This window comes from Quercus lobata, chromosome 6 (genome assembly GCF_001633185.2).
Source record: "Quercus lobata isolate SW786 chromosome 6, ValleyOak3.0 Primary Assembly, whole genome shotgun sequence".
In the NCBI taxonomy this organism is placed as follows: domain Eukaryota; kingdom Viridiplantae; phylum Streptophyta; class Magnoliopsida; order Fagales; family Fagaceae; genus Quercus; species Quercus lobata.
In genome coordinates this window covers 50,177,516-50,203,437 of record NC_044909.1, presented here as the reverse complement: position 1 = coordinate 50,203,437, position 25,922 = coordinate 50,177,516, and the positions used below count along the sequence as shown (strand labels likewise).

The window sequence follows — 25,922 nt, the reverse complement described above, 5'->3', positions numbered from 1 at the left end:
TTTTTTTTTTTTCTTTTTTGTACCACTTTATGTTCCATCTATTACAAAATATCACAGGTTTGATTTTTTTATTTTTTATTTTTTTTGGGTTTTCAGTAAAAGCTAGTTTTCAATCAAATCAATGTATATATATAAAAATAGAGACCTCATGTGGGAAAGTATGAGGTTCTGCCAAGTGGCGTATTCTATGCAAAGAGAATTGAAATATTCTCAAGTACTAGAGAAGAACAAGTTAAATATTGACTTTTTGTTTCATTTGGTTCAATGTTTCAAGACTTTTCTAATTAAAAAATAAATATTCTTTGTGTCTTTTAGTTCAATGTTTCAAGACTTTTCATCTCTCACACATACACACAAAACTCTTTGCGCATTTTAATTCATCATTTTCACCTCTTGCACTTTTACCCCTTTATATATACCCACTCATAGCCCTTCATGTCATCCTGTGTCAAATACACATAGACAAAAAATGATGTCATTTACCTTTAATCCTTCGACGACACCTACCTAACTCTAACATTGTTGTTTCATCTAATCCTAACTCGTGTGAGTTGGTTACAACCAAGAAAGGGGGGCTTGCATTTTATATCGAGTGACAACAGTAATTATGATTTTGATGTTAAGGTCAGGATGTTGTGGGTTTTGTAAATGATGTGATTGACTATGGCGTTTGGGATATGTATTTTTTGTTTTAGAATTAAGGAGAAAAAGGAAAACACATTCTATATCAACTTTTTTTCTATAGTATTCCTCCAAAGTTGGTTTTTTTTTTTTTTCATTACTTCAATTGAATAATTATAATGGATATGTGTGTGCAATTTATAATTATTTCTTTTTATGATGAACTCATTACTATTAAAGTTCTATAACAATTTTGCTATAATACAAATACAACATTCTCCAAAACCATTTTATATAAAACATTACAACATTATCCATGTATCGCACAAGTAACTTACTAATTAATAATAATGTCGTAAATTTTGATGTACGATTTAATAACCTTTGCATTCAATTATTCAATTATGTTACAAAGAATGAGCAATTGTTAGCACATTTTAGTGTTTTTTTAATAAAAACATACAAGATTCAAATTCGCCTACCCAACAATATAATTATATATATATATATATATATATATATATATAAAACACAACACACCCCATGTGGTGTTTGGACCCAAATGCTTAACATGTACAACTTTACAAACCAATGCAAGCAAAGGAGGACTTGTAATCGTACCAAAGTGTTCGAGTGCAAACTAGATTTTTGACTGCGTAATGGATGTTGGATCATTCACAATGAACTTGGCATACTTCTAGTCAAATTGTTGTAAAAAAAAACCATTTTCCCATCCTTGTTACCTATCTTTTTAAATGTACTCGAGTCCTCAATAAATTCTCTATTTTCTTCTCTATTCCAGTTAAATATTTTCTTTAAAGAGTGACAAATTTGTTGGCGACTAAAAACGGGAAAAAAAAATAATTTTCCATTTGCATCCACACAACAATAGATCATTTCATTGGCGTTCAAGTGATTATATAGTGGTAATGACAATTTTTGGCTGTGCTCATGTCTTTGCTCAAACCCCACCTTCCCCTCCCCCCATCATATCAACCTAAAAGAAACAGAGCACTTAATTTGAGCCTTTTTGTACAAAATTTTACACATATAGTAAGTAGCAACCATTGCATTATTGGCACACAGTGTGTATTAGCCTTTAAGCAGCGGCCACAGTCTCACTTTTACTTGAAGCCTTAGTGGATGCCGTGGATGCCGTGGATGATGACCCCTCTTTCTTTGAGGCCACACTAGTCCTGTACTTCTCTTTTCTCTCATCTTGCTTCATTTGTTGCTCCCTGCACTCTAAGCTACAAAACGCTGTATCCCCCCTGTAATTATTTTTCACCCAGAAAAAATTCATCATTAAAATAATGCAACCAACATGAATCCTTTATAATATAATTCTGGCATATAATTATGAAACCAAACTCAGAGAGAGAGAGAGATAGAAGAAACATAGAAAAAATAAATAAAGAGTTTGAGATTCGAGAAGCGTGAGGAGCAACAGTATTAATATTTATAATAAATATACTTGTAATCCTTTGCTGGTTTTTGGATCCAGCAAATATATATGTATTTATAAAGAATGGTTCCAGCTGTGAAGTTAAGAATAAAAATAGAATTATTCCCAAGTTCAGGCTATATTCAAAACCAACTATATCAGATTCTCCTCCAGATAACATAAACAATATTTGCATGTATACCAATTGGAAGACATGGACAAATTTAAGGAGCTACCTATGCTTGGTTTGTTTACACATATATAACCAGGAACATGGAAATTCTTAAACAAGATCCCCACCACCATAGCACTAAAAGCTTTGTTTATATATATAAAAAAAAAAAAAAAAAACATTAAGCAAATGAAAATATTAAAGTTTTAACAAATTTTACTTCAAAAACAAAACTAATGTAGTAAAATTAATTTGTGTTATTCTAGTATTAGTTTTACAAAAATCAAACTCAATGAACATTTTTGCTATGTAAAAAAAGAGAGATTGATATATTTGTACCTATACATGTAGATGTCTCTGCCAGGAGGGAGGCGGCGTTTGCAGAGGCCACAGGTGTGGAGAAAGTGAGGGTCGTTCATGAATTCACCAGAGTTGCTTCTAGTTCTATGGCTTATTGTGCCTCTAGGTGACACCATCGCTACAAAGCGATTGTCGTACTCGTACTCATATCCATTTGGATTTGGAGCAAAGTTCATCATGTTCGTGTTCATATTCATGTTCATGGTCTGATCAGCAGCTGGAGGCTGCAGTGATGATGATGGTGAGTCTGTGATCATGGGGTGGTGGTGATGATCAGACGGGTCCTGGGGTTCCAACATGCTTGGATCCACGGTGATCCCAGTCATGCTCGTTGTTCTCTTCATTGGAGGCCGTGGACGCTTTCCCAGCAACATCTTCTTGATCTTCTTCTTCTTCTTCTTGGCCTCTACAGCTCTATTATGGAGTACAAAGAAACATACACACAGACTAACTGGCACATGAATATAGCTTTAGATTTTGTAGTATTTAATCATAGCTATGAAACAAATCCATTTGAAATGGAAACAATTTTTGATATCACAGAGAAAAAAAAGATAGAGAGAGAGAGAGAGAGAGAGAGGATGGACTGTGGGGAGTGAGACTTGAATGGAATGGAAGGTGGGCGTGAAGATAAACGAAATAAGAAGGGCTCAGAGCGAATCTGGGCCGTTGTTTGCGGCACCAAGTACAAGATGTCCACGTCACGCTTCTTCCACATTTTTACTACTCATTTATTTTTCTAATATATTTCTTTTTGCTTTTTTTTAATATTTATTTTAAAAATGTTAAAGTTCACAACTTTTTCACGCTACTTTCATAAAAAATTTTAAGTAGTGGGTTATTATTAGTGGCTAAAAAAGTAATTTTAGTGATGTGCTCAAACTATAACTAGTAACAACTTATCACTATTTATTGTGAAAGTGTTATGAGCATAGGACTTTTATTTTTTTTCATTTTTCTTCCTTCCTCTCTTTTCTCCTTACATTTAAAAAAAAAAAAATTGACACTAAAAATGTTTGAAGTTAGCTATACATGGTAGGTAGGGTACTTGGGGTGCAAGTTTTTAGCAAAGGAAGTTCAACAAATTTACTAAAAGTGTAACAAAGTGTTGAAGGGGTGCAAATTTTTAGCAAAGGAAGTTCAAAAAATTTACTAAAAGTGTAACAAAGTGTTGAATTCAAATAAAATCATAAAACCAAATTCAATTTGGAAATTTATGGTATATTATATATATAGGCAAAATTTAGGTACAGTACTTAAATGTTATTTCTTAGGTTTTTCTTTTAAAATTCAACTATTTGGCAACTTAATTAAAAATACACTTCTTTTCCATGAGAAAAAAATAACTTGATTGAATTTTAAGAAATTAATCTAAGAAACAGTATCTAAGTTACTGTACATAAGTTTTGTCATATATATATATATATTAGTAGCATAAAAGTATCTAACTTTTTATAATAAAAGAATATTAGTTTCGTCAATAATTATACTTGTGGGTACCTTGGATGTACTGATTTTTAGCCTTTGACTTTTACACAGCATCCTCGGAGTCCCACATCGAAGAAAACTTCCCCCACTTTCTGCCTTATAAGTTTTGAAGCAAAGGAGTAGTGTACTATTAGTTATACTCTGAGGATGCTGTGTAAAAGCCAAATGCTAAAAATCAGTACATCCAAGGTACCCATGGTATGATAACTGATGGTACACTACTCAAAGCCAAAGGCTAAAATTTGTTATTTTATAAATTTGTTATTTTATAAATTTGTAATCCATAAAAACTTCTTCTATATTAGAAATAACTGAAATTTTAATATTTTATAGATTTAAATTTAAATAGGTCTTAGTGATCCATCAAATTTGATATTTTCTAAGCATAAAAGTTGTGGAGGAAACAATATAATAATTTTATTTTTAAATACACAAAATGCGGTGTGATCACTCTTATCCTTCATACTAGTTACGCAAATAAGGTAGTAGTTTTCCAAGTCCTAAGTCCAAATTATGTTGACATCCTAAATATTTTACCCAAAGAAAGTAAATTTTAGACAGTCATCCACTAATTGGGTCCAATGATCAACTGGTCCACTAAAATAGTCTTAGCATATTTTAAAAAAACTAAACAATTTTTTAATTTATTTCGCAACTCTATTATAATGATTAGGTTAGAGTGGAGTGTACACTTTGCCCATGACGTAAGGTTTATAATGTTTTCTGCTTTAATAAAAATAATAAGCATAACAATAACATACTATAAACGTTGCTTGGAACTTCTTTTTCACCTTTATTTTTTTCTTTCTTTTTTTGGAGGAAAATTTTAATAGACGCACTTTATTACACACATTCTTACATGCACTTAAAATGAACTAAAACTGTGACTATTTCAAGTCGTGGGATGACATACAGTAAGAGTTGTCAGATATATTGTCACATGAGATTTTTCCATTCTCTCTCCCCTGATCAAGATATTCCCTTTTTCGTCCAAAAGAGATTGATTGAATTATCAAAGTTTGGAGCATGAAATACAGTTTAATCCTATTTATTTTTTGTAAGGGTATCAGATTATATTATCAATTAGAATAATTTTTAACTCAAAAATCAAGACTTGAAATCATGATTTTAATGTGTTTCAAGTGTGTGCGTAAGAATATGTGTATAATAAAACTTTTGTTTTTTTTTGGTCCACTTAAATTTTATTTTTGTTTGTACTTTTAAAGTTTAACCTCATAGTGGTATGTGATGACATACATACTCCAAAAGCGTATTATTATCTATTAGACTTGAGCTTCTTTAATTTAAAGTTCAAATAGTGTTTGGCCTTTGCTAGCAGCAATGGAAGATGATGTACGTGAAGGACTATAACCTTGACGTTGAGCCATCAAGGATGGGGTGAACTTAGACAAAACGTACACACACTAACACTGTATTTGGGTGACAATGGTTGGACAGCCCTGAATTGTGCCCCAACAACTCCTTTTTCTCTTTTGGGCATGTCTGGCATTTTCTCATGTTTTGTTGTGTTTCAACTTTTTAAACTCTCAGGGCACCCTATCGGTGAAAAAGAATAATCCCACCTGACAAAAAACTCTCAATCTTATTCTTTTTATTCATGATTTGAATTCTAGGTGTTTCCATTAAAAACATCATGAGATCCAGATATGCTTTAATAACCAGTACTCATTCTTGTAATTGGTATCCGATGTGAGACTTTACTACTTAATCAACCAAACCATTCACACTTGAATATTATTATATATAAAAAAATGATATTTTATTTTTTTATGATTTGTTTCTAGAAAAGAGAATCGGACTCAAAAACCTAATCAACCCTTTTAAGACATAATGCCTAATGCCTATTACTGCCAATGGCTTTAAAAAAAGAATGATAATAATATGGTTTATGGTTTATCTATTCAAAGTTGAGATTCAGATCGTTGGATCACAAAGTAAGGCTTTGTCAAGAAATGAATGAAATCCACTCCCTCGGTTAAATTTGCTTAATTTGTCTTGTCCCTCTGGGTCATTTTGTCACCAATACAATTTCTACAATTTCTTCTGAGGTCTTCAAGAGCTGAGGAGGACTTGCTATTATTTAGTTAGCCATTGAGAGATTATTGTTATGTTGTGTTTTTTTTTTTTTTTTTAGAAAGTTGTTATGTTGTGTTTATTGCTTTAGATATGTGTCTTCTCAATCTTTTTAATTCTTACAATCATACTATAGTAGTGGTTCCCATTCTCTAGATTTTAATGCTTCAAATCATGCTGTAGTACGTGGTTCCCATTTCAAGAAACATGAAAACGAAAGCTTAATAATTTATCAATTTTTAGCTAATTTAACTGGTAAACTCTTTTGCCATCCAGAAATAGATTTGAGATTTAAATCTTATCTACACCATAGATTGAAAATCTATTCTATCTATTAAAAAAAAAAAAACCTATCAATTTCCAGTTCTAATATAAATGTGAACATGATGTGAAATAATTTCATTATCCACGAAAGTAGCAAGGCCTCACACTCATGAGACAGTATCTCGTGCGCCGCATACAAGACTTTCGCCACACTCACATAGAAAAGAGAAACCCGCAAATGAGAGATTCCAAATTGAGTGTGAAATCAGAAAGAAGGATCAACCAGTCACCTGCTTGCAGCAGGTGGTGACTCATTTTCAGCTTGCTTCTTTTAATTTGCTAATACGTCCCAGCAATAAGCACTTACATGTATGCACTTACAACTATATGCACTTACATGTACCATTTAATGGGTCCACCTGGTTCATATTCCATAGTTTCTTTTCTTCGTATAATAAATTCAACATTTAATGATGATAATAATAATAAAAGAGTGAAATATTAGGTTTGATATACCAACCAATCAGAGAATGTAGCAGCGTCAAGTGATGGACCCACAGCATCATGCTCTCTAAATCATATTTACAGGTGTTAAAACTTAAATCCTCTCAAGTATTCGTCTCCATCATTTCTACCTTTCAATTGTTTAGTGTTTGGTTTATTGCTTTCTAATGATAAACTTTAAACCTGTCATGTCATTAACTCATTACTATGACTAATCTTATTTTTAAACTGTTTTTTTTTTTTTTTTTTGAAGCCTAAAGACATGAACTAGATCCACATTGTATTTTATCATTATATCATAGAAGAAATATTATTTCTTACCCGAAAAAAAAAAAAAAAAAACCAAAAAAAAAAAAAAAAATTCCACACAATTTGTGTTTGATTGGTATCCCATAGTTTCTTGTAGCTTATTTGTTAAATGTAAAACAAAAGATATAGTTTTTGATACCTTTTAAAACCCGTCGGTTGAGGTACGAAAAAGAAGCCTAAAGTGACGACAATCGAAAACTGAACCAAGCAAAATGAGGATGAGGGGAAAGACTTCGATAAAGCAAAAGCAGATGTCATCTCTGCATTAAATGAACACACTCACCAACTAGTCATAATAAATGTTGAACGATTTATCTAGAGGTAAAAAAGTTGAACCAAACTTGTCCTCTGTTCCTAGAGCTGATGGTGATGGAAGATGATTTGATGAGATACACTACCACAATAAAAGTCTGCTCCTCACTTCTCTAAAGTTATTAGGATCATGAAGAGAAGAAGGGGATCCCAAAAAAGGAAAAAAGTGAGAGAGGGGAAAGAGTTGAATATTGACATTGTTAAGAGAAATACACTGAGTGTTGGAGGGGGGAGGTTTTTCTTAGGGTTATAATTTGCGGGTGTTTATGTAATTGGGAATTCTACATTAATAATATTAAATATCATTGTGTTGAGTTAGATCTTAAATATTTGTTCGCATCCACCACAGTTAGCTTATTTTCATAATAATAATTGTAATAAAACTAGTTTTTTTTTTTTTTTTTTTTTTTAAATTTATATATAAAAATTGAGAGAAGAAGCAACCAATTTTTTTTTATTGCTGTTTTTGTTGCTAAACGGACACTTTAAAATAATGTAAGAGATCTTTTATCAAAATTTGTAAATCAAAATAAAGGGTAAAAGTGAATATAAATTTAATTAGAGTTTACGGACAAAATTTGATAGGTTTATAATTTTGGAATGGCCACACAAGAAAATCTATTAAATCTATTAAAGATAACTGTATAACTGTATTTATTTTTTGACAATGAAAATCTATTAAATTTTTTTTTCTTTTATAAAACAAATGGAAGAAGGAAATTGAAACCTAAGTTCTCCTAATGAAAAGAATCCAGTAATACCATTAAATCAGGAGGTTATTGACTATTAAAGATTGATAATTGATGACTGCATGAGTAGTAGGTATACGAATTTGTTAGATACCCATCATTACTGATGTTGTGTTATCAGATCAGGCATTTTGTGTTGTATTTCATCCTAGCTTGTACTCTTCTATCTGTTTCTTTATTAATAAATTAAAATTCTTATAGTTTTCCATCAAAAAATGCAAAAAGACTCCTATCAATCGGAAAAGAGTTACTATGTACCTTTTAAGCATGCTTAAAGAATAGTTTCTACTCTTTCAATAAAGTATTGTTCTTCTCCCCCTGATGAAAAGGTCATGCAATAAGAACTAAATAGCAGTCACTGTGCAAGTTAAAATACAATCATGACTGTCTCACATTATTTGCATCTCTTTTTAGTGATAGCAATCTCCTTGAAAGTGTGACAACTGAGGCCACGCCACGTATAGATCCACAAATGTAATGTCATATATATATATACTTGCATACATCTGCACAGTGGCGGAGCTAGAATTTCAAGTTAGGGGGGGCAAGATTAAAAGACAAGATTGAAGGTTGAATTAATCTAAGATAAATTAATCGATACTAAATACACACAATTTAAACATGTAATTTGGATCTTTAAAATAAATTGGAAAAATAAAGCAATGTAAAAATATTAAGAATATAGCAATATGCTTATGAAGTTCTATTCAGTTATATGCAACTCAACGCCATGAATGCTTCTAAAATTTCATATAGAGATTTTTACTTTTTTATGTTGTTAAAATTCGAGTTTATAGCAAAAACTCAAGTTTGATATTGAAAAGGTTGATAACTAGAGAAAAAATTGTAAGCTGGAAACCAACTGGTGAGGCACTAAAGTAGGCACATTACACATAAACATAGATTTTTTTCTTTCAAAGTCCAATTCAGTATATATATATATATATATATATATATTCAGTCGTAGTTGGCAAAGTAGTGTGCAAAAAAAAGTATTATTTAGATGGGACCCATTATGTAAAAAAAGTGTTGCCATGTGAATGTAAAATTGTCTGACAATTGTTGACAAGCTAATAAATATAAATAACAAGAAAAAGTAGATTGTCTTTTGTGTCAACTGTCAAGTGGGGACTTTTAGTGCATGTTACACCACTACTGCTAGAGAAATTTTGAGAAGGCCAAAGGGGGCAAGTGCCCCCCCTCGACCCCCCCTCCCTCCGCCCCTGCATCTGCAAGTATGTGGGAGTTAAAAGGATGACCTAATGGTAGACATGCAATGCAGAACTTTTTGTATATATATTCTGCTAGATGTAGAGAATAGCGATACCAAGTACCAACACACTTACAAAAGCTATACAGGTGTGTGGTTCTTGAGCAAGATATTTGGATTTATAGAAGGGGAGGGTTAATAATTGATGTTTCCTGCCGCATTAAAAGCAAGAATACTTTTATCAAAACACGCAATTTCACACCCAATTTTACGGACAGTCTTAATAACATAGATCCATTACTTTCGGTCGATCACTCACCATCATACAAGTTAGCAAATTGTGAAATTGAATGCGAAAATAAGTGAGTCTGTAGTATCGTTATAAAAGCAAAAATAGACAAAGGGGGGGCAGGATGGCTGCATAAAGGATTGAGTCCCTCATGCCATTGAGTCCACTATTGATTATGGGCAAACTAAAGGTAGTTGCACTCATCAGCCACATTATTGGGAGGCAAAAGATGGAGCCCCGCACCAATTATAACATTTCAATACTTTTTATTTGCTTTACTCGAAAGGTTATGTTCTGCGAGAGTGAGAGGTGGGTGTCAACTTGCTTACCTATTAAAATCTCTTATCATGGCAATGACATGTTTGAAATCGAATCTTACATAAATTGGGACAGCCCTTTCTCACATACTCGCTATCTTTATTTGAACATTTCATCAAAGAAAGAAAAACTCATTTGTTGCTGTGTAAATTTTTTTACCCAATAAATTTCTAAAGAATCAAAATTAAGACAAAATAGCTATTTGAGAGGAAAATCTCAAGAACCAACTGATTGTAGGAAAATTAAGTACAAATGCTCTAATCAAATGGAGGTTGCTTTTTTATTTTATTTTATTATTCCATGTACAAATGGATGAAAATTTTCAATGCACTTTGTTTACTACATCCTCTTTGTTCATAATTTGCAAAGCTGAAAAATGCGAGGACCACAACAACTAGAGAAATTGCAACCTGGTCAACTGGTTTGAAATGAAATTGCTAGTGTTAAATTTCAAGTGGAACAAATTCTTGGGAGTTCAAAAAATTCTTTAAATTAAAATTTAGGTTAAACCATCGTTTTCAAAAGTGCTTATGAGAAATGCGTTGAAGCTTAGAGAAAAAGAATGGCTACATCATTGAATTTTATGCCTAATGACTCAACCATAGGCATATTTTTTTATTTCTTCCATGAAAAAGGGAGAGGAGAGAGATGAGGGTTGAGTCAACTTCTATCCTACAAAGCGAATCTCTCTATTTATTATTAAACAAAGAAATAAATATATTCAGCAAAAAAAAAAAAAAAAAAAATATACACACATACAATACATACACATTTATATAATATAGTTTTTTTAGCTAATGTTATCGTATGTTTATGAGTGGCTCTTTTTCCATATTATTAATGATTTCGTTTACTTCATTTTTCTCCCCACTAATTGAGGGTTTTATAGTAAAGCAAACCCCACACTAGGGATATTGAAACTATATTATATTTAGAAAAGATAAAAACTAGTTTTGATGTAGAAATATCATTTTCCCATTGTAACAATTACTTTGCTGAGGGTAGGTTTCTACAATTATTGGATTTGGTAATGAAGAAGGCTACTATGAGCCTATGATAATAACAATAACCCTTAATTATATGTCCAAACAAGGAAATGTGATGAAGAAATATCATTTTTCCATTTTAACAATTATTCTGCATTTTAATCTGCTGAGGGTAGGTTCCTATAATTTTTGGATTTGGTAAATGGAGAAGGCTGCTATAAGCCTATGATAATAAAAATAACCTTTAGTTGTACATCCAAACAAGAAAATGTGATGAAGAAATATCATTTTCCCATTTTAACAGTTATTCTGTATTTATATTTGCTAATGGTATGTTCCTATAATTATTGGGTTTGGTAAATGGAGAAGACTACTATGAACCTATTATAATAACAATAACCCTTAGCTGTATGCCTAAACAAGGAAATGTGATGAAGATATATCATTTTTCCATTTTAAAAATTATTCTGCATTTAAATTTGCTGAGGGTAGGTTTCTATAATGATTGGGTTTGTTAAATGGTGAAGGCTTCTATAAGCCTATGATAATAACAATAACCCTTAGATGTATGTCCAAAGTCGAAACAAAGAAGAAATGTGATGTAGAAATATCATTTTTTCCATTTTAATGATAATAGAGAGGGTAGGTTCCTCCCTATTATTGGGTTTCGTGGATGGTAGGATCTAGACCATATCCTTGTTGAAGAATGGAAAATGACAATAACAATAACCCTTAGCTATATGTCCTAACAAATAAATGTCAGAGAACTTTATTGACATGCATTACTCCTCCAAAGCCCAAAATTGCTCCATTTGAATTGATTTTTTGTGTGGTGTTTTAAAAGATAAAATTGTTGTTGGACTGTAATTGTTTATGTTTCTTGTTTCTTAGTACATGACAAAGATGGTTTTTTAATTTTTTGTAAATCTACTGAAGGTAGATTCCTAAAATTATTGGGTTTGGTCAACGGAGAAGGCTACTATGAGCCTTTGATAATAACAATGACCCTTAGTTGTATGTCCAAACAAGGAAATGTGATGAAGAAATATCATTTTTCCATTTTAAGAGTTATTCTGCATTTAAATCTGCTAAGGGTAGGTTCCTATAATTATTAGGTTTGGTAAATGGAGAAGGCTGCTATGAGCCTATGATAATAACAATAATTCTTAGATGTATGTCCAAAGTCCAAACAAATAAATGTGATGTAGAAATATCATTTTTCCATTTACTTCATCCCCCCCTCCCCCCCCCCCCCAAACTAATTGAGGGTTATATAGTAAAGTAAACCCCACAAGTAGATTTTATTAAAACTCAACCTATGAAAAGTATATTATATTTAAAAAAGAAAAAAAAAAAACTAGTTTTAATGTGGAAATATTCCATTGTAATAATTACTCTGCTGAGGGTAGATTCCTACAATTATTGGGTTTGGGAAATAGAGAAGGCTGCTATGAGCCAATGATAATAACAATAACCCTCAGTTGTATGTCCAAACATGGAAATGTGATGAAGAAATATGATTTTTCTATTATAACAATAATTCTGCATTTAAATATGTTGAGGGTTGGTTCCTATAATTATTAGGTTTGGTAAATGGAGAAGGCTGCTGTAAGCCTATGATAATAACAATAACCCTTAGTTGTATGTCCAAACAAGGAAATGTGATGAAGAAATATCATTTTTTCATTTTAACAATTATTTTATATTAAATCTGCTAAGGGCAGATTCTTATAATTATTGAGTTTGGTAAATAGAGAAGGCTGCTATGAGCCTATAATAATAACAATAACCCTTAGCTGTATGTCCAAACAAGGAAATGTGATAAAGAAATATGATTTTTCCATTTTAACAATTATTCTGCATTTAAATCTACTAAAGGTAGGTTCCTATAACTATTAGGTTTGATAAATGAAGAAGGCTGCTATGAGCCTATGTTGTATGTCCAAAGTCCAAACAATGAAATGTAATATAGAAATATCATTTTTCTATTTTAATAATAATGGGGAGGATAGGCTCCTCCCTATTATTGGGTTTGGTGGATGGGAGGATCCATATGAACCATATCTTTGTTGAGGAATGGAAAATGACAATAATAATAACCCTTAGCTATATGTCCTAACAAATAAATGTAAGGGAACAATAAATGTCAGAGAACTTTATTGACCTGCATTACTCCTCCAGAGCCCAAAATTGCTCCATTTGAATTGAGTTTTTTGTGGTGTTTTAAAAGATAAAATTATTCCATAAAAAAAAAAAAGATAAAATTATTGTTGGACTGTAATTGTTTATGTTTCTTGTTTCTTAGTACATGATAAAGATGGTTTTTAATTTTTTATAATTCAAACGATGAGGGGAGAAAAAGTGACTTAAATTATGTACATCTTGGAAGGAGATATGATTTCATAATTAAAAAAAAAAAAATAGCAACTCTTAACTAGCCAAGCAAAATTCCTATGTGGGTCAGTTTTATAACCCATCTTTCTAATTGGTGAATTCAACAATATCTTTAGCAGCAAAAGAAATTACAAATCTAAATGAAATCCAAATGTAACAATAACCAAGTCCAAGAACTACAAAATTTTGGAAGCCATTGAGTTTAACATCAGAAGAGGACATTGAACTTGCAACCAAAAAAAAGAAGTAAAAGGAAACCAGAAAACAACATATTGGGAGGTAACAGAAAAACAGAGACATTACTAACTGAGCACATCATTCACTCCCAGTAGCCATTAAGAACTCCCCCTCACATACCACCTCACCTCCAACATATGCTTTCCCTTCCATCTTTGCTATGCCAAACCGCTTTTGCAGCTTAACAAGTGTCATTCTCATAACCAAAGTGTCTCCTGCAATCACCGGTTTACGGAATCTCACTTTGTCAATTCCTGCAAAGAAGAAATTTTCCCGGGAGCCTCCCACTTCTGGCTGCAGCATAACCAAACCCCCAACCTGGGCCAATGCCTGTCCGCAGCAACCACATTTTCATCAGTAGTAAACTAAAGTGTTAGAATAATGGTTAAAGTAAACTTCAAGAAATAGATGCATACAAAGAAGTGAATGATGTTCCTCAAAACTTATGTTAAGCATACATTCTCATGATTAAAAAAAGGTGTAAGCTGTCTCACATAAACGAGCTAGTGGAGAGAGACTGGGGAGAATCAAGGCCTCATTCATTGAGAACCAGGAAAATAATATTTTGTCTTAGTTTACTTTATTCTAATGCATTAACCTTTGTGGGTTTCAGTTAGCTCAACTGATAAAGTCTCTAATGATTGAATAAGAGATCTGGAGTTCAATCCCCGCTTATACCAAAAACTGATTGATATCTTAGTCTAATGATAAAGAGCTATCATCAGGAGTGAATGCCATAGGTTGAAAATATTTCTCAAAAAAATATAATGCATTAAACTTTAGACATAAGCCCATGGCAAATGACCATACTAGAACTAGAAAATCAACATGTCATAGTGTCTTTGTTCCTTTGGATGCTAAGTTTTTCACTAGGCAAGCATGAAAAATTAATGTCTTAAAAAATGAGTGGCAAAAACTGGAAATATGTTAGAAAGTCCTAGTGGACGGCAGATGGAGACTCCAAGAAGTATTGTAAAAAAAAAGAAAAGAAAATGTCTTTGTTCTAGATACTTTTGTATCAAAATTATCACAATGGCTTCCACATCACATCAAATCAGTGATTTAGACAACTTATACATTAGAAAGTCTATCTTAGGTGCAATGAAAGAGAACTCAGTGGATCTTCTCTCTAGAATGATTGTGTTCAACGTTTGAGCGGGCGTTCTTCCTGGATAGATCCTTTTACGCCTTTGTTGCAAGTCATGTTGAAACAACATTGGCGAGTACAAGGATGAGGGTGAGGGGAAGGTAGAGGTAAAGGAAAAGAGGTTCATAAGGTAGTCCAAGAGACAATAAATCAATGAAGGCAGAGGATGAAGTAAGACTTATGACGGTTGAAGATACAAGTAGTGGCATGATGCAGTGCAGTGTGGGAGTGCAATTAGAGAAGGATGCTTTGTCAATCAAAATTAATAGCATCAGTAAAGGAATCAATGAGATCTCAATCAATGACCAGAACTCTGTGGCCACCATAGAAACCAAGGATAAGAACAAGAAACCTCTAGAGCGGGTTCGGGTTCTTGGAGCGCATGTCAGTCCACAAACCTCAAGCATGTGGCAGCATGGCAGCGATTGCAATGTAGGAGATGAGTTTGTAAATGCAGTTGAAATTGGTTTAGTTAAAAGCTCTGGTTGCACAAGAAAGTTAGGTATGGAAATTTAGTCTGAGATGGCAAATAAGTCAGTTGTTGATGAGATGGAAAAAGAAGTTACTAATGGTTCACATAATGGGCTTCCTTGCAATGGTCAAGCCCAAGACCAAGCTTTTACAGCAAAGGAAATACAGGCACCAACTGAACTGAAGAGCTGTGTTTCGAGAAGAAAAAAACGAAGTAACCTGGCTACAATTCCATGCTCCTGAGAAAAAGCAAACAGGAAGCCTCCAATTACTGCATTCAAGGGATAGCAAAGTCGTCATTGAGCTTAGTAGGACAGTTTCTGGCGAGTCCTTCCCTTCTCACTTAGTCAAGACTCCAGAGATCAATTGTGTCTTTATGGAGCAATTATGGACAGGTTCAAGTGTTCTCAATAGAAAATGGGATGTTCCTGTTCAAGCTTAAAGATGAGGTTGCTAGAGATGCAATCTTGGAGGACAGAATATGGTACATTGCTAATAACCCCCTTTTTCTACTCAAATGGACTCCCAAGTATCCAAGTTCTTAAATGCTCTTTATCACAAATTCCTATTTGGGTCAAGATCTTGCATCTTCCTTCTTCCCATAGAATACTGGAACCCAATTTATTTAAGCCACATTGCAAGTAAAACGGGCAAGTGTCTATTTACAGATTCTGTCACAGAGGATCCAAAAAGGATTCATTATACTCCAGTGTTTGTCGAAGTTGATGCTAATGCAGATTTTCATCAGAGTTAGCTGTTGATATGTGTGATGGGGTATACCTGGATGTTTCTCTTGAATACCTTTGGTTGTCTGCCAGTGACATTGTGTTTGGTTCGACAGAAAATATTTTCTGACCGTAAAATAATTTCAGGTGAAAATATTTTTAAGTGTTTGGTTGCATTCCTAAAAATGCTATGAAAAATTGGCGGTGATGAAGATCAGTGGCGACTAGCAGTGGTTAGCCAATGGTAGCAGTGGCCAGAGACCGGGGATGTTGGTGGCTGACAGTAGGGCTGGAGGTTCGGTTGATGAGTTTTGGATGAGGCAGAAAATGAAAGCATAAACCAATTTCTACCATAAGTGCCTTTATTTTATGGTCAACCGCAAAACAATTTCCAGTTGACCAACATTTTCAGTCGCCCCAAACACCCACAAATGCGGACAATATTTTGGGACCCGGGGGGGGGGGGGGGGGGGGGGTGATGACTTCCATTTATGAGAATGAATTTGTAGAGTTTTTGTACACAATCAAGGTATTAGATCATAACATCGATGACCCTATTTTAACTTGGAGCAACAAAAGATATAATAGCCAGAAAAATAGACAGTTTTGGGGAATACCGTTTGGTTTGAGAATTATAATCAAGCCACAATTTCCCTACTCTAGTGTTCTAGATCATAGTGCGACAATTATATCATTTGGCGATAAGCCTATTTTTGGCCCTAATCCCTTTAAAATTTTCAATTATTAGGCTGACCATAATAATTTCCTTGATTGGGTTAATGAAGCTTGGTATACTGGTTCAGTTCTCCTATGCTCCAATTATATTTTAAGCTCAAAGCAGTTAAATCTGAGGAGGATGACTATTGAGAAATTTAGCAGCATCACTCATAGAGTCCTGAAAACAAGACTCGAATTGGAACTAGTGCAGAAGTGAATACTGTTGAATCCAAGGCAAACTGATTTTATTAGTAAGTAAAAGGATTCCTTGCATCAATTTTTTTTTTTTTTTTTCCAGTTAGTAATGCCGAGGAGTCTTTCATGAAGCAGAAGTCAAGGAATGCTTGGCTTAATCTTGGATATCAGAACACAGTCTTTTTCTATTAGGTCGTTAGCATAAGAAAGGCCTAAAACGCTATCAGATGTTTACCCAATGACGGAGAGAAAGTAAAGGATCCTGAGTTTCTCAAAGAGCTGGCTGTGAACTTCCACAAAAGGGAAGTTCATGCAAATATCATAACTTTGGGTTCCGAAAGTCCTTACTCTTGCTAAGATGGGGGAGTTTAGACCTATATCCTGCTGCAACATCATCTAAAAGTGCATCACAAAAATCCTTTCAAATAGATTAAGGCTATGCTTGGATGATCTATTAATAAGAATCAATCTGCATTCATCCCAGGCAGAAGCATTACAGAAAATTATCTTCTAGCATAAGAACTGGTAGAGTTATCATAGAGAAAAGGCTCCTGCAAGGTGTGCCATTAAGGTGGATCACATGAAGGACTACGATTTGATACAGTGGGACTTTATCTTGCACTGTCTCTCTGCCATCGGAGCTCTTGTAGGTTTGTGCATTGGGTGAGGGAATGTATAACAACCCCTACCTTCTTTATAGCCCTCAAAGGAAGTATAGCTGGGTTTTTTCAGAGGAGGGAAGGGCTTAAGGAAGGGGAACCCCCTATCACCATACCTTTTTGTCTTAGGCTTGGAAGTCTTCTCAAGAATACTTCAAAACAGAGTCCAAGAAGCTAGAGAATCCTAAGTGTGCAAATCTGAAGCTTACTAATTTATGCTTTGCAGACAACTTAACAGTTAACAGACTTTTCACTTTTCAGGGGCTGATGTAGGTTCCATCAAGATTGTTCAAGAAGCTCTAAATGAGTTTAACAGCAACTCTCAAAATTTTAGACCCTTTTTTTTTTTTTGTGAGAAGAAGAGAATTTTAGACTTAGGTACACAGCTACCGTATATTTTTAGGAATCTAAAATATTAAGCGTTCATTGTTATCTATGTTTGACTTTTGGTTTGAATGTTTAGAAACCATATATAGCAAAACAGATATGGAACTAATACCATGTATAAGTTTCTTGACACATATAATTCTTTTAGGCAAATGAGTGAAAGCATTTCTATTAATGTCCAAACGATTGCAGGACACAGGCTAACATGGGTATCATATCCACAAGTTTCTAACATACTACTTATCAAAAATCAAGTGTCTAAAGCTTCATATTTTTCAATTGCAATTGAGATAGGTTTAATGTCTAAGACCAATCAAATTTCTTAGAATAATAAAGCAGGGCTTAATAAGACCATGTTTACCAATCAATAAGATAATCCTTTTAAACAATTTACAGCTAAGAATGAACCATATATCAGACACCTCATTCCAGGTGATAGCAACATGACTGGCTTCATAGGAATCACATTTTAGCTTATGGTGAGGTCTACCTATCAGACACCCTCTTTCTGTGCCAACAGTTAAAACTATCAAACATCAAACATACCACACTTGCGTATGAACAATATTGGCAGAAGAGATGCAATAGTGAAAATATGGAAATGCTAGGAGAGATGGAATAGAGGAAGAAGGAAAGGTTACTGTTGTACAACTAATAAATTTCAAGAGGATTGTAAAACTTTTGCTCAATAATACCAAAAAAAGACACTTCAGGAGAAGATGATAGATGCTACGCCCAGTTCCTTTACTAAGAAACAAACAATGACCACTATGTAAGTTTTATAAAAGACAATCCTAAAATATAAACCAAAAGGAAAAAATTATAGAAAGGGATAATGTACAGACATCCAAAAAGAGGTTCCTAACAATGCGAAGATCTAACTTCAAAAAAGAAACATAGAACAATGTCATTGGAAATTTACAGAGGACAATTCTGATTTCTAAATTCGTTTATATAATCAAGCATGCATCTGCTCAAAATGACCTTCAAATTAGTCAGATTGTCTAAATTGCAGCTCAATTTTTCAACATTGTGTTCAATTTCTTCTAAGATATTTATAGACTGATGAAATGCCTTCTATTTATAAATTATGTAGCTACTATAATTAATAGATTTCTCACTCTACTTGCCCACATTATATTTTGATGTAATAACACTTTCCATTGGCTTTAAGTTTCTCTCAATTTTCAGATTGACAATTTAAGGAAAAGAAAGGTATGCATTCTGGATTTGTGTTATATGTACAAGTGTAATAGTGAAATTGTTGACCATCTATTCCTTCATTGTCTGGTTGCTTTGGAGTTGTGGGATATGGTTTTTGGTTTATTTGGAGTTTGTTGGGTTATGCCAATGTCTGTTGTTGAGCTTCTTGCTTGCTAGCAAGGTCGATTTGGTCGTCATCGTAATGGAGATATACGGATTGTTGTTCCTCATTGTTTGATGTGGTGTATTTGTTAGTAAAGAAATAGTAGGTGTTTTGAAGACAATGAACGTTCTATGCCTGATCTCAAGCTGCTTCTTTTTTAGAACCTTATTGGACTGGTTCTTAGTGTGGAAAAACCAACCTTTTTCTTCAATTTTGGATTTACTTGATTTATGTAATTTTTGTATTTGATATGTACACCCCTGTATACTCACTGTGTACTTGGGTCTCTTTTTTTTATATCAATAAGTCTTTATTACTTATCAAAAAAAAAAAAATTCAGATTTCCCCACCATTTGCACCGACAAGGCCACAGGTCTGGAGCTAGCATCAAGGAAGAGATGAATTTACAATGCTGGAAATCATCAAGAAAGTTTTCTACTGTAAGGCATTTTTAAGTACTCTTTTCACCAAACATTTGATTTTAATATTTTGTAAGTACCTAATGTTTAAATTCAACCATAAATTTAAAAATGAATGAGCACACAGATAGACACAAATTACCACTTTGTCTTTTTTTATTTCTTAACATGTCCTTTGCAATTACCAGCTAACTCTATTTTTTGTTTAACTTGGTCAATGCTATCTAAAAGAACCAAGAGGGGAAACTTTTTAGTAACTCTTTGTAAGGTCAAAAGCCTTGTATCTCAACTAGCACTTTCTGATGTTTCCAATAGGAACATCTAGAGCTTAAATCCCCCCTCCCCCAACTATCAAATTATCAAAGAACTGTTTGTTAGGTCAAAACAAGTGAAATTGGTGGTTTGGCACACTAAGAATTCATGTTTCTGCATACGTTGAATAATAAACTAGCACGTTACATAGCAAGCCTAACGATGGCAAAACCATTGAGTGGCTAGGGGACCAAAAAAAAAACTGTTCATGGTAGTTAATTTTTTTTTTTTTTTTTTTTAAGAGAATTTCAACCTATGGCGTCCGCTTCTGATGATAGCTCAATCATCAGACCAAGATACCAATCGGTTATTGGTGTAGGCGGAGATTGAACCTTAGATCTCTTATTCAACCGTCAAAGACTTTACCAGTTGGACTAACTGGAACCCACTTCATGTAGTTAATTAGATCATTAATTAGTCGGGTATTTTTATAATTATGTGATTACTAATTGTGGATCATGGTCGTGGGCTTTTGGTTTTATAAATAGGTATGCCTAATGTAGTTTATGGGCTTCTATGTTTGAGTTTTGGCCCAATTCGATTATAATTTTTTTTAAACTAATCAAAGTAGGAATTGTAATCCTATTAAGAAAAGTTAAGATTTAGAGTTCATACAAGTGTGTCATAATACTCAAATAAGAATAGTTTCGATCCATAAACAAATTGCTCCTGGAGTATTGAGGCATGCTGACCTAGCATGTTCTTTCTCCCTTTCTTTTCTCCTTTGACATTCTGCTGCTATTCAATTCACATGCATTGTTCATAGTACCATTCACATGCACTGTTCACACTACCATTCACAGCTTATGAACAAATTTAATCTCTGTTTCTTCTCACCTCTTACAACCCTAAATCAAATCTTTTTCATTTCCTATCGAAAACCCGTATTATTATTTTGATAGGTAACGTAAGAAATTTTATTAAAAAATAGCCTAGTCATTATTATTATTTTGATAATTAAAAACCCTAGTCATTATTGCTTGAACCCTAACCCTTTTTCTAAAGTTCTATATTCTAAATCAGTTTCAACTCTAAGCCAACCAGAGGCACATGTAGACAGATTTCCAATATGTCCTATGTCATCTAATGTGGCAAACTCCACCAAATCTATGCTTCCCTTTATCCCACTCTACACTTACCATCAATCTTCCTACAGATTCACTGTCATCAATACTCCTCACATAATTGTAAACACAATTTTTACTTTAAATATTTTTTACTTATCAAAAAAAAAAAATTGTAAACATATAAATCTAGATTCTAAACTCAATTGAAAGGACATATGTTCTAGAACATGAAATGTCTGTCTTACCTACAGGGAAAGAGAGAGAAATCTACACACCTCAACTTAGCATAGAAGCTTATATCCAACACCTGAGTTCAGTCAACGGAATCCTCTTTCCTCGATCCTCTCCAACCTAGTCCAGGCCAAAATTTCCATTGAACTATAAATATTACGGCTCTTCACCAGAACATGCCATTTTAAACCTTTAAAGATTACTTTGAGCAATCATTGGTCTTCATTGACTTCTAAAAATACTTTACACGAATTTGTCTTGTCTTGCCCCCTCTTGCTGCTAACTCTAGCTTGATATGCATTCAATCATTTCCTCTTTTTTATTTTTTAAACCATTACCACTCATCCATGCCAATTTCCCAAGTCTGGTTAGGCTGAGTAGCCGATTTTATGGGATCCAACTTTTGGGTGTTATGGGATCATAAAGCATAGCTAGCCTGCTTCTCAATTTCAATACAAATTTTATCAACTTCCCCCATTCATATAATCTCTAGTAAACAATAAGCAAATATCACTTCTTTAATTTAACCACCCAAGTCAAATTCCACATGCAACATCCTCTATTATGTTTGTAGGTGATGCTCATTTACACAATATGAATACTTAAAGACTAACCCCCATAAAACCAACATTCAAAATTAACATGAAGCCATGAAAGCTACCACAAACAGCCATGAGAAACCAGGGAAGTTAAAATAATTCCAACAGGCAGATAGTTATCCAAAAAAAAGGGTATTATCCTAGAACAAAAAATGCAACATTCTTTAAATTGCAGAAGTATACCACAGTAAAAAGTGATGAAAGTAGATTAGATGAGGTAGGAAAGTATATAGTTTCCATATTATTGAAGATCAAATCAAGTCATTGATTATACTAGAAAATCATGGAATTGGAATAGATCAAGAAACTGATTGAGAGACAAAATTGTGGGATTGAAGCAATCAATTCAAAATTCGAAAATGTAATTGACTTGCTAATGTAATTCTCATTATAAAAATGAGTTCTATAGTAATGTATCGTCACTTAAGTGAATGAAGAACTTGTAGCCCTTTGGGCTCTTTTTTCGTGTGGCTAAACTACATAAAACTATCATGACATACCTTATCTCTCTCTTTTCTCTATCACAAAGTGAAAAAAGAATGGTTGGGAAAATGATGAGTACCTCAACCATGAGAACACCAGGCATAATAGGCCTTTCAGGGAAATGCCCAGGAAAGAAATTATCATTTATAGTCACATTCTTGATCGCAACAGCTGAAACCCCTGGATTGTATTCAATCACTCTATCCACTAACAGAAATGGAAACCTACAACACCCCACCACCAAAAAAACGAATTCATAAGAAAAACACAGAAAACACATGAAACAAGAACAAAAACAAAAAAATTGACAAAGACCCACCTGTGGGGTAGAATTTCACGTATCTGATTAATATCCATGACCGTAGGAAATGCTGGGTATTCTGCAGAAAACGATCAAGAATTAAATTTTGAAAACAAAGATTTTTTTTTTTTTAAGCTTTGTGCAAAAAGGAGAGAATTTGAATTCAGAAATGTGAAAGAAAACATACTCTTTTCAATGGGTAAGTCTTGGTTGTTGGTGTTGTTTGGTCCATTTAGAGAAGAGCATGTGATGGAATTGGAACGGTGGATAGATTGAAGCGAGAGAGAAAGAGAGGTTGGGGACTGTGAGAGTGAGAGTCTTCTGGTTCTGGGTTTGTTGAGAGACTGAGAAAGAGTGAGAGAGAGGAGGGAATTGGATGTGGCTGCCATTTCTTTTCAGAGAGAGAGAGAGAGAGAGGAGAGCGGAGACTTCGCAGTGCAAGGGAGTGAGAGAGAGAGACAGAGGAAGAGTGTTTTGAGTGAGGTTGGGGATGGTAGTACAAATTCAATAACTCGTTGAACTACTTGCAACTAATATGTCCTGGTGGTGGCCCAACCAAAGAAAAACAAAACGTGTCTCATGTCATATCATTCAAAAATAAGGTACTTCTTAGTTATGATACTACCAAGTCTACCATGCTTGTTATGAGACCTCTTTATGAGAAATGAGTGAATCCCAAATCATGGGAGAGAGGTCTTGTGAGACCGTCTCACAAGAGAGTCTCTCCATTAAGTAGGGAACCAAAAATCGAAAATTTGGGGGAAAAGGGATCGTATACCCAAAAAATAAAAAGTTGATTGCTTGTATGGACCAAGCTTAAATACTATAAAAAAATAATAATAATAAAAATAAAAAACTGTTTAGTTTGATCGAACCGGATTGAAAATTGAGTTTGGTCCAAATTTTAGAGCAATTCGATCAATCACAATCCTCCATTTAAAAAAAAAAAAAAAAAGTTTCGGTCCTAGTCTCGATCTCAGTCTCGATTTTGCAAAAAAATATACCAAATATATATTTTTACAAAAACCCTAATAACCCAACTCTCCTGTTCTTTCCTCTCAGTAAGGTGCGGTTTGGATCCGCGTTTGCATTTACGTGTTTGCACGTTTTGCGTTTTCTCTTTTTTTTTTTTTCTTTTTTTTTTAGTGTTTATGAACAGTAATCGTCACTATTCATGCACGTGATTACACTGTGCGAGAGACAAAGTAACTATTCACGTACTGTTCATGAGACCTACAATCACTTTATTCAAAAAAAAATATTAAAAATGGGTCTCACAGCATTATTCACACATTTAAAAATTATTTTGTTACAGTGTTTTCAGTTTTCAATTTTCAGAAAAATAAATTATATCCAAACAGACTCTAAATTCTAATATAGTTGAACATATATTTGGACTTTTTATAATCAATTACAAATAAGGGCCGGACTAACCAAGACCCAAAAGTCTCAAATTGGTTCAGACCGGTCACTTGTCTAGTCATTTTGGTCCTGGCTTTTGACAAACTGAACAAACTAGTATGGTCCTAAAAAATGCAAAAACCAGACTAGACCAAGTCATTTTCACCCCTACACATTAATGAACTAATATCAATTTCATCGATGGCAATTTTTCAAAATTTTATTTGAGGATCTTCAACTATTAGGACATCAATACTAATATAACAACTCAAATAATTTTATAATTTCAAATTTGAGATTTTTTTTGTGTATAATTATTATTTTTTTTTGTTTAGACCGAAATTTTGGTTTGTCTAAAGGTTATTTTTGTTATTCAGTAGTTTGATTTGTTTAGACTAGATTTGTACTTTATTTTGTTATTAAATTTAGTTTGTCTAGAGATTTTTCTTGTTATTCTTGGGGAAATCATATTCATTTAGACCATATATATACTTTATTTTGTTGTTATTCTTGGGGCAACTGGGCAAAAAGGATAGCAATTTTTTTTTCAAGGGTAAATTTGAAAATGTCTTGGAGGAAGGTGGGGGCAAGAACACATATTTTGGGTTAAATTTCAAGATTTTCGTATATGTTTGTGAGTGTGTGTATTGGGTTCAAGTTATACCTAGGGTAACTCTAAACTATATTACACCACTCAATAGTTTTTTATATTGGATATAATTTTTAACAAATACACCATTAGATTATATTTTCTTCTTACATTCTAGATGCTTGCAAAATTTCAAGATGTTTAGAGATCATTAACTATGTCATCAACGAAATGTTAAATTTCAAGTCTTTGTATTCAAAATCAACCAATCAATCAATCAATATATATATAAAAGCAAAGACCTCATGCGGGAGTGCGTAAGGTCCTGCCAAGTAGCGCTATAATTTTGCATTTACCATTTTTTACTGTTACCCAAAAATTCGAATTAACTTATTTTACTGTTATCTCATTAATATCTCATTAATTGCCTAAGCTTACACCACACCTTTCTCTATTCTTCATGTCTTTTAGCATATCCACTATTTTAATATTTTAGACCTCATGCAGGAGTGCATGAGGTTCTGCCAAGTAGCACTCTAATTTTGCATTTAGCCTTTTTTTTAAACCTTTTTCATTAAGTTTTTTTTTTACTATTACCCAAAAGTTCTCATTAACTTATTTTACTGTTATTTCATTAATTGCTTAAGCTTACACTGCACTTTTCTCTATTCTTCATGTCTTTTAGCATACCCACTGTTTTAGTATTTTAAAAAAATAAATAAATAAGTAAGGACTAATAGTAATAACTAATCAGATAAATAAAAGACCTAAGACTAACAAAACATTTGAAAGAGAGAGAAAGAGGAATTTGAGGGGTTACCACCTTAGTTATACTGGCCTCCCACCACCATCAAGACGCCAAAACCCCTACGGGTAATTTTTTTTTTCTTTTTAAATTAGGGGCTTAAATATGATTTAGGTTTAGGTAATTAAGGGATAGCAATGGGGTGGGGCGGGGCGGGGCCAAAGGATGGGATCTTCATCCCCACCCCGCATGGTTTTGTTTTGCCCTATCCCTACACTGCCCTGCATTACGGGGAAAGTTTCTCACCCTGTCCCCGCCCCTTAGGTCCCCGCCTCTTGGGGCCCCGCGAAGCCCCGC

The 25,922-nt window shown here is 33.4% G+C and overlaps 2 protein-coding genes across 2 annotated transcripts; both read right to left on the bottom strand.

Moving 5' to 3' along the window:
* Positions 1-1,496: 1,496 nt before the first annotated feature.
* Positions 1,497-3,204, bottom strand: LOC115993997 (FCS-Like Zinc finger 5-like). The gene is made up of 2 exons (XM_031118000.1): positions 2,577-3,204; positions 1,497-1,892 (listed from the first exon to the last, which is right to left on the bottom strand). The coding sequence occupies exons 1-2, from the start codon at positions 2,969-2,971 to the stop codon at positions 1,721-1,723; spliced, it is 567 nt and encodes a 188-aa protein (XP_030973860.1). The 5' UTR covers positions 2,972-3,204; the 3' UTR covers positions 1,497-1,720.
* Positions 3,205-13,555: 10,351 nt separating this feature from the next.
* On the bottom strand, positions 13,556-23,340 carry LOC115995219 (3-hydroxyacyl-[acyl-carrier-protein] dehydratase FabZ-like). Its single transcript, XM_031119702.1, has 4 exons — positions 23,018-23,340; positions 22,849-22,909; positions 22,609-22,753; positions 13,556-14,081 (listed from the first exon to the last, which is right to left on the bottom strand). The coding sequence occupies exons 1-4, from the start codon at positions 23,217-23,219 to the stop codon at positions 13,830-13,832; spliced, it is 660 nt and encodes a 219-aa protein (XP_030975562.1). The 5' UTR covers positions 23,220-23,340; the 3' UTR covers positions 13,556-13,829.
* Positions 23,341-25,922: the final 2,582 nt, after the last annotated feature.

Coding starts and splice junctions, on each gene's coding strand:
- LOC115993997 (XM_031118000.1), bottom strand. CDS start 2,971: ATGTTGCTGGGAAAGCGTCCACGGCCTCCAATGAAGAGAACAACGAGC. Junction 1,893..2,576: donor AGAGACATCTACATGTATAG/GTACAAATATAT, acceptor AAATAATTACAG/GGGGGATACAGCGTTTTGTA.
- LOC115995219 (XM_031119702.1), bottom strand. CDS start 23,219: ATGGCAGCCACATCCAATTCCCTCCTCTCTCTCACTCTTTCTCAGTCT. Junction 22,910..23,017: donor AGACTTACCCATTGAAAAGA/GTATGTTTTCTT, acceptor CGTTTTCTGCAG/AATACCCAGCATTTCCTACG. Junction 14,082..22,608: donor CTGGTGTTCTCATGGTTGAG/GTACTCATCATT, acceptor TGCTGCGGACAG/GCATTGGCCCAGGTTGGGGG.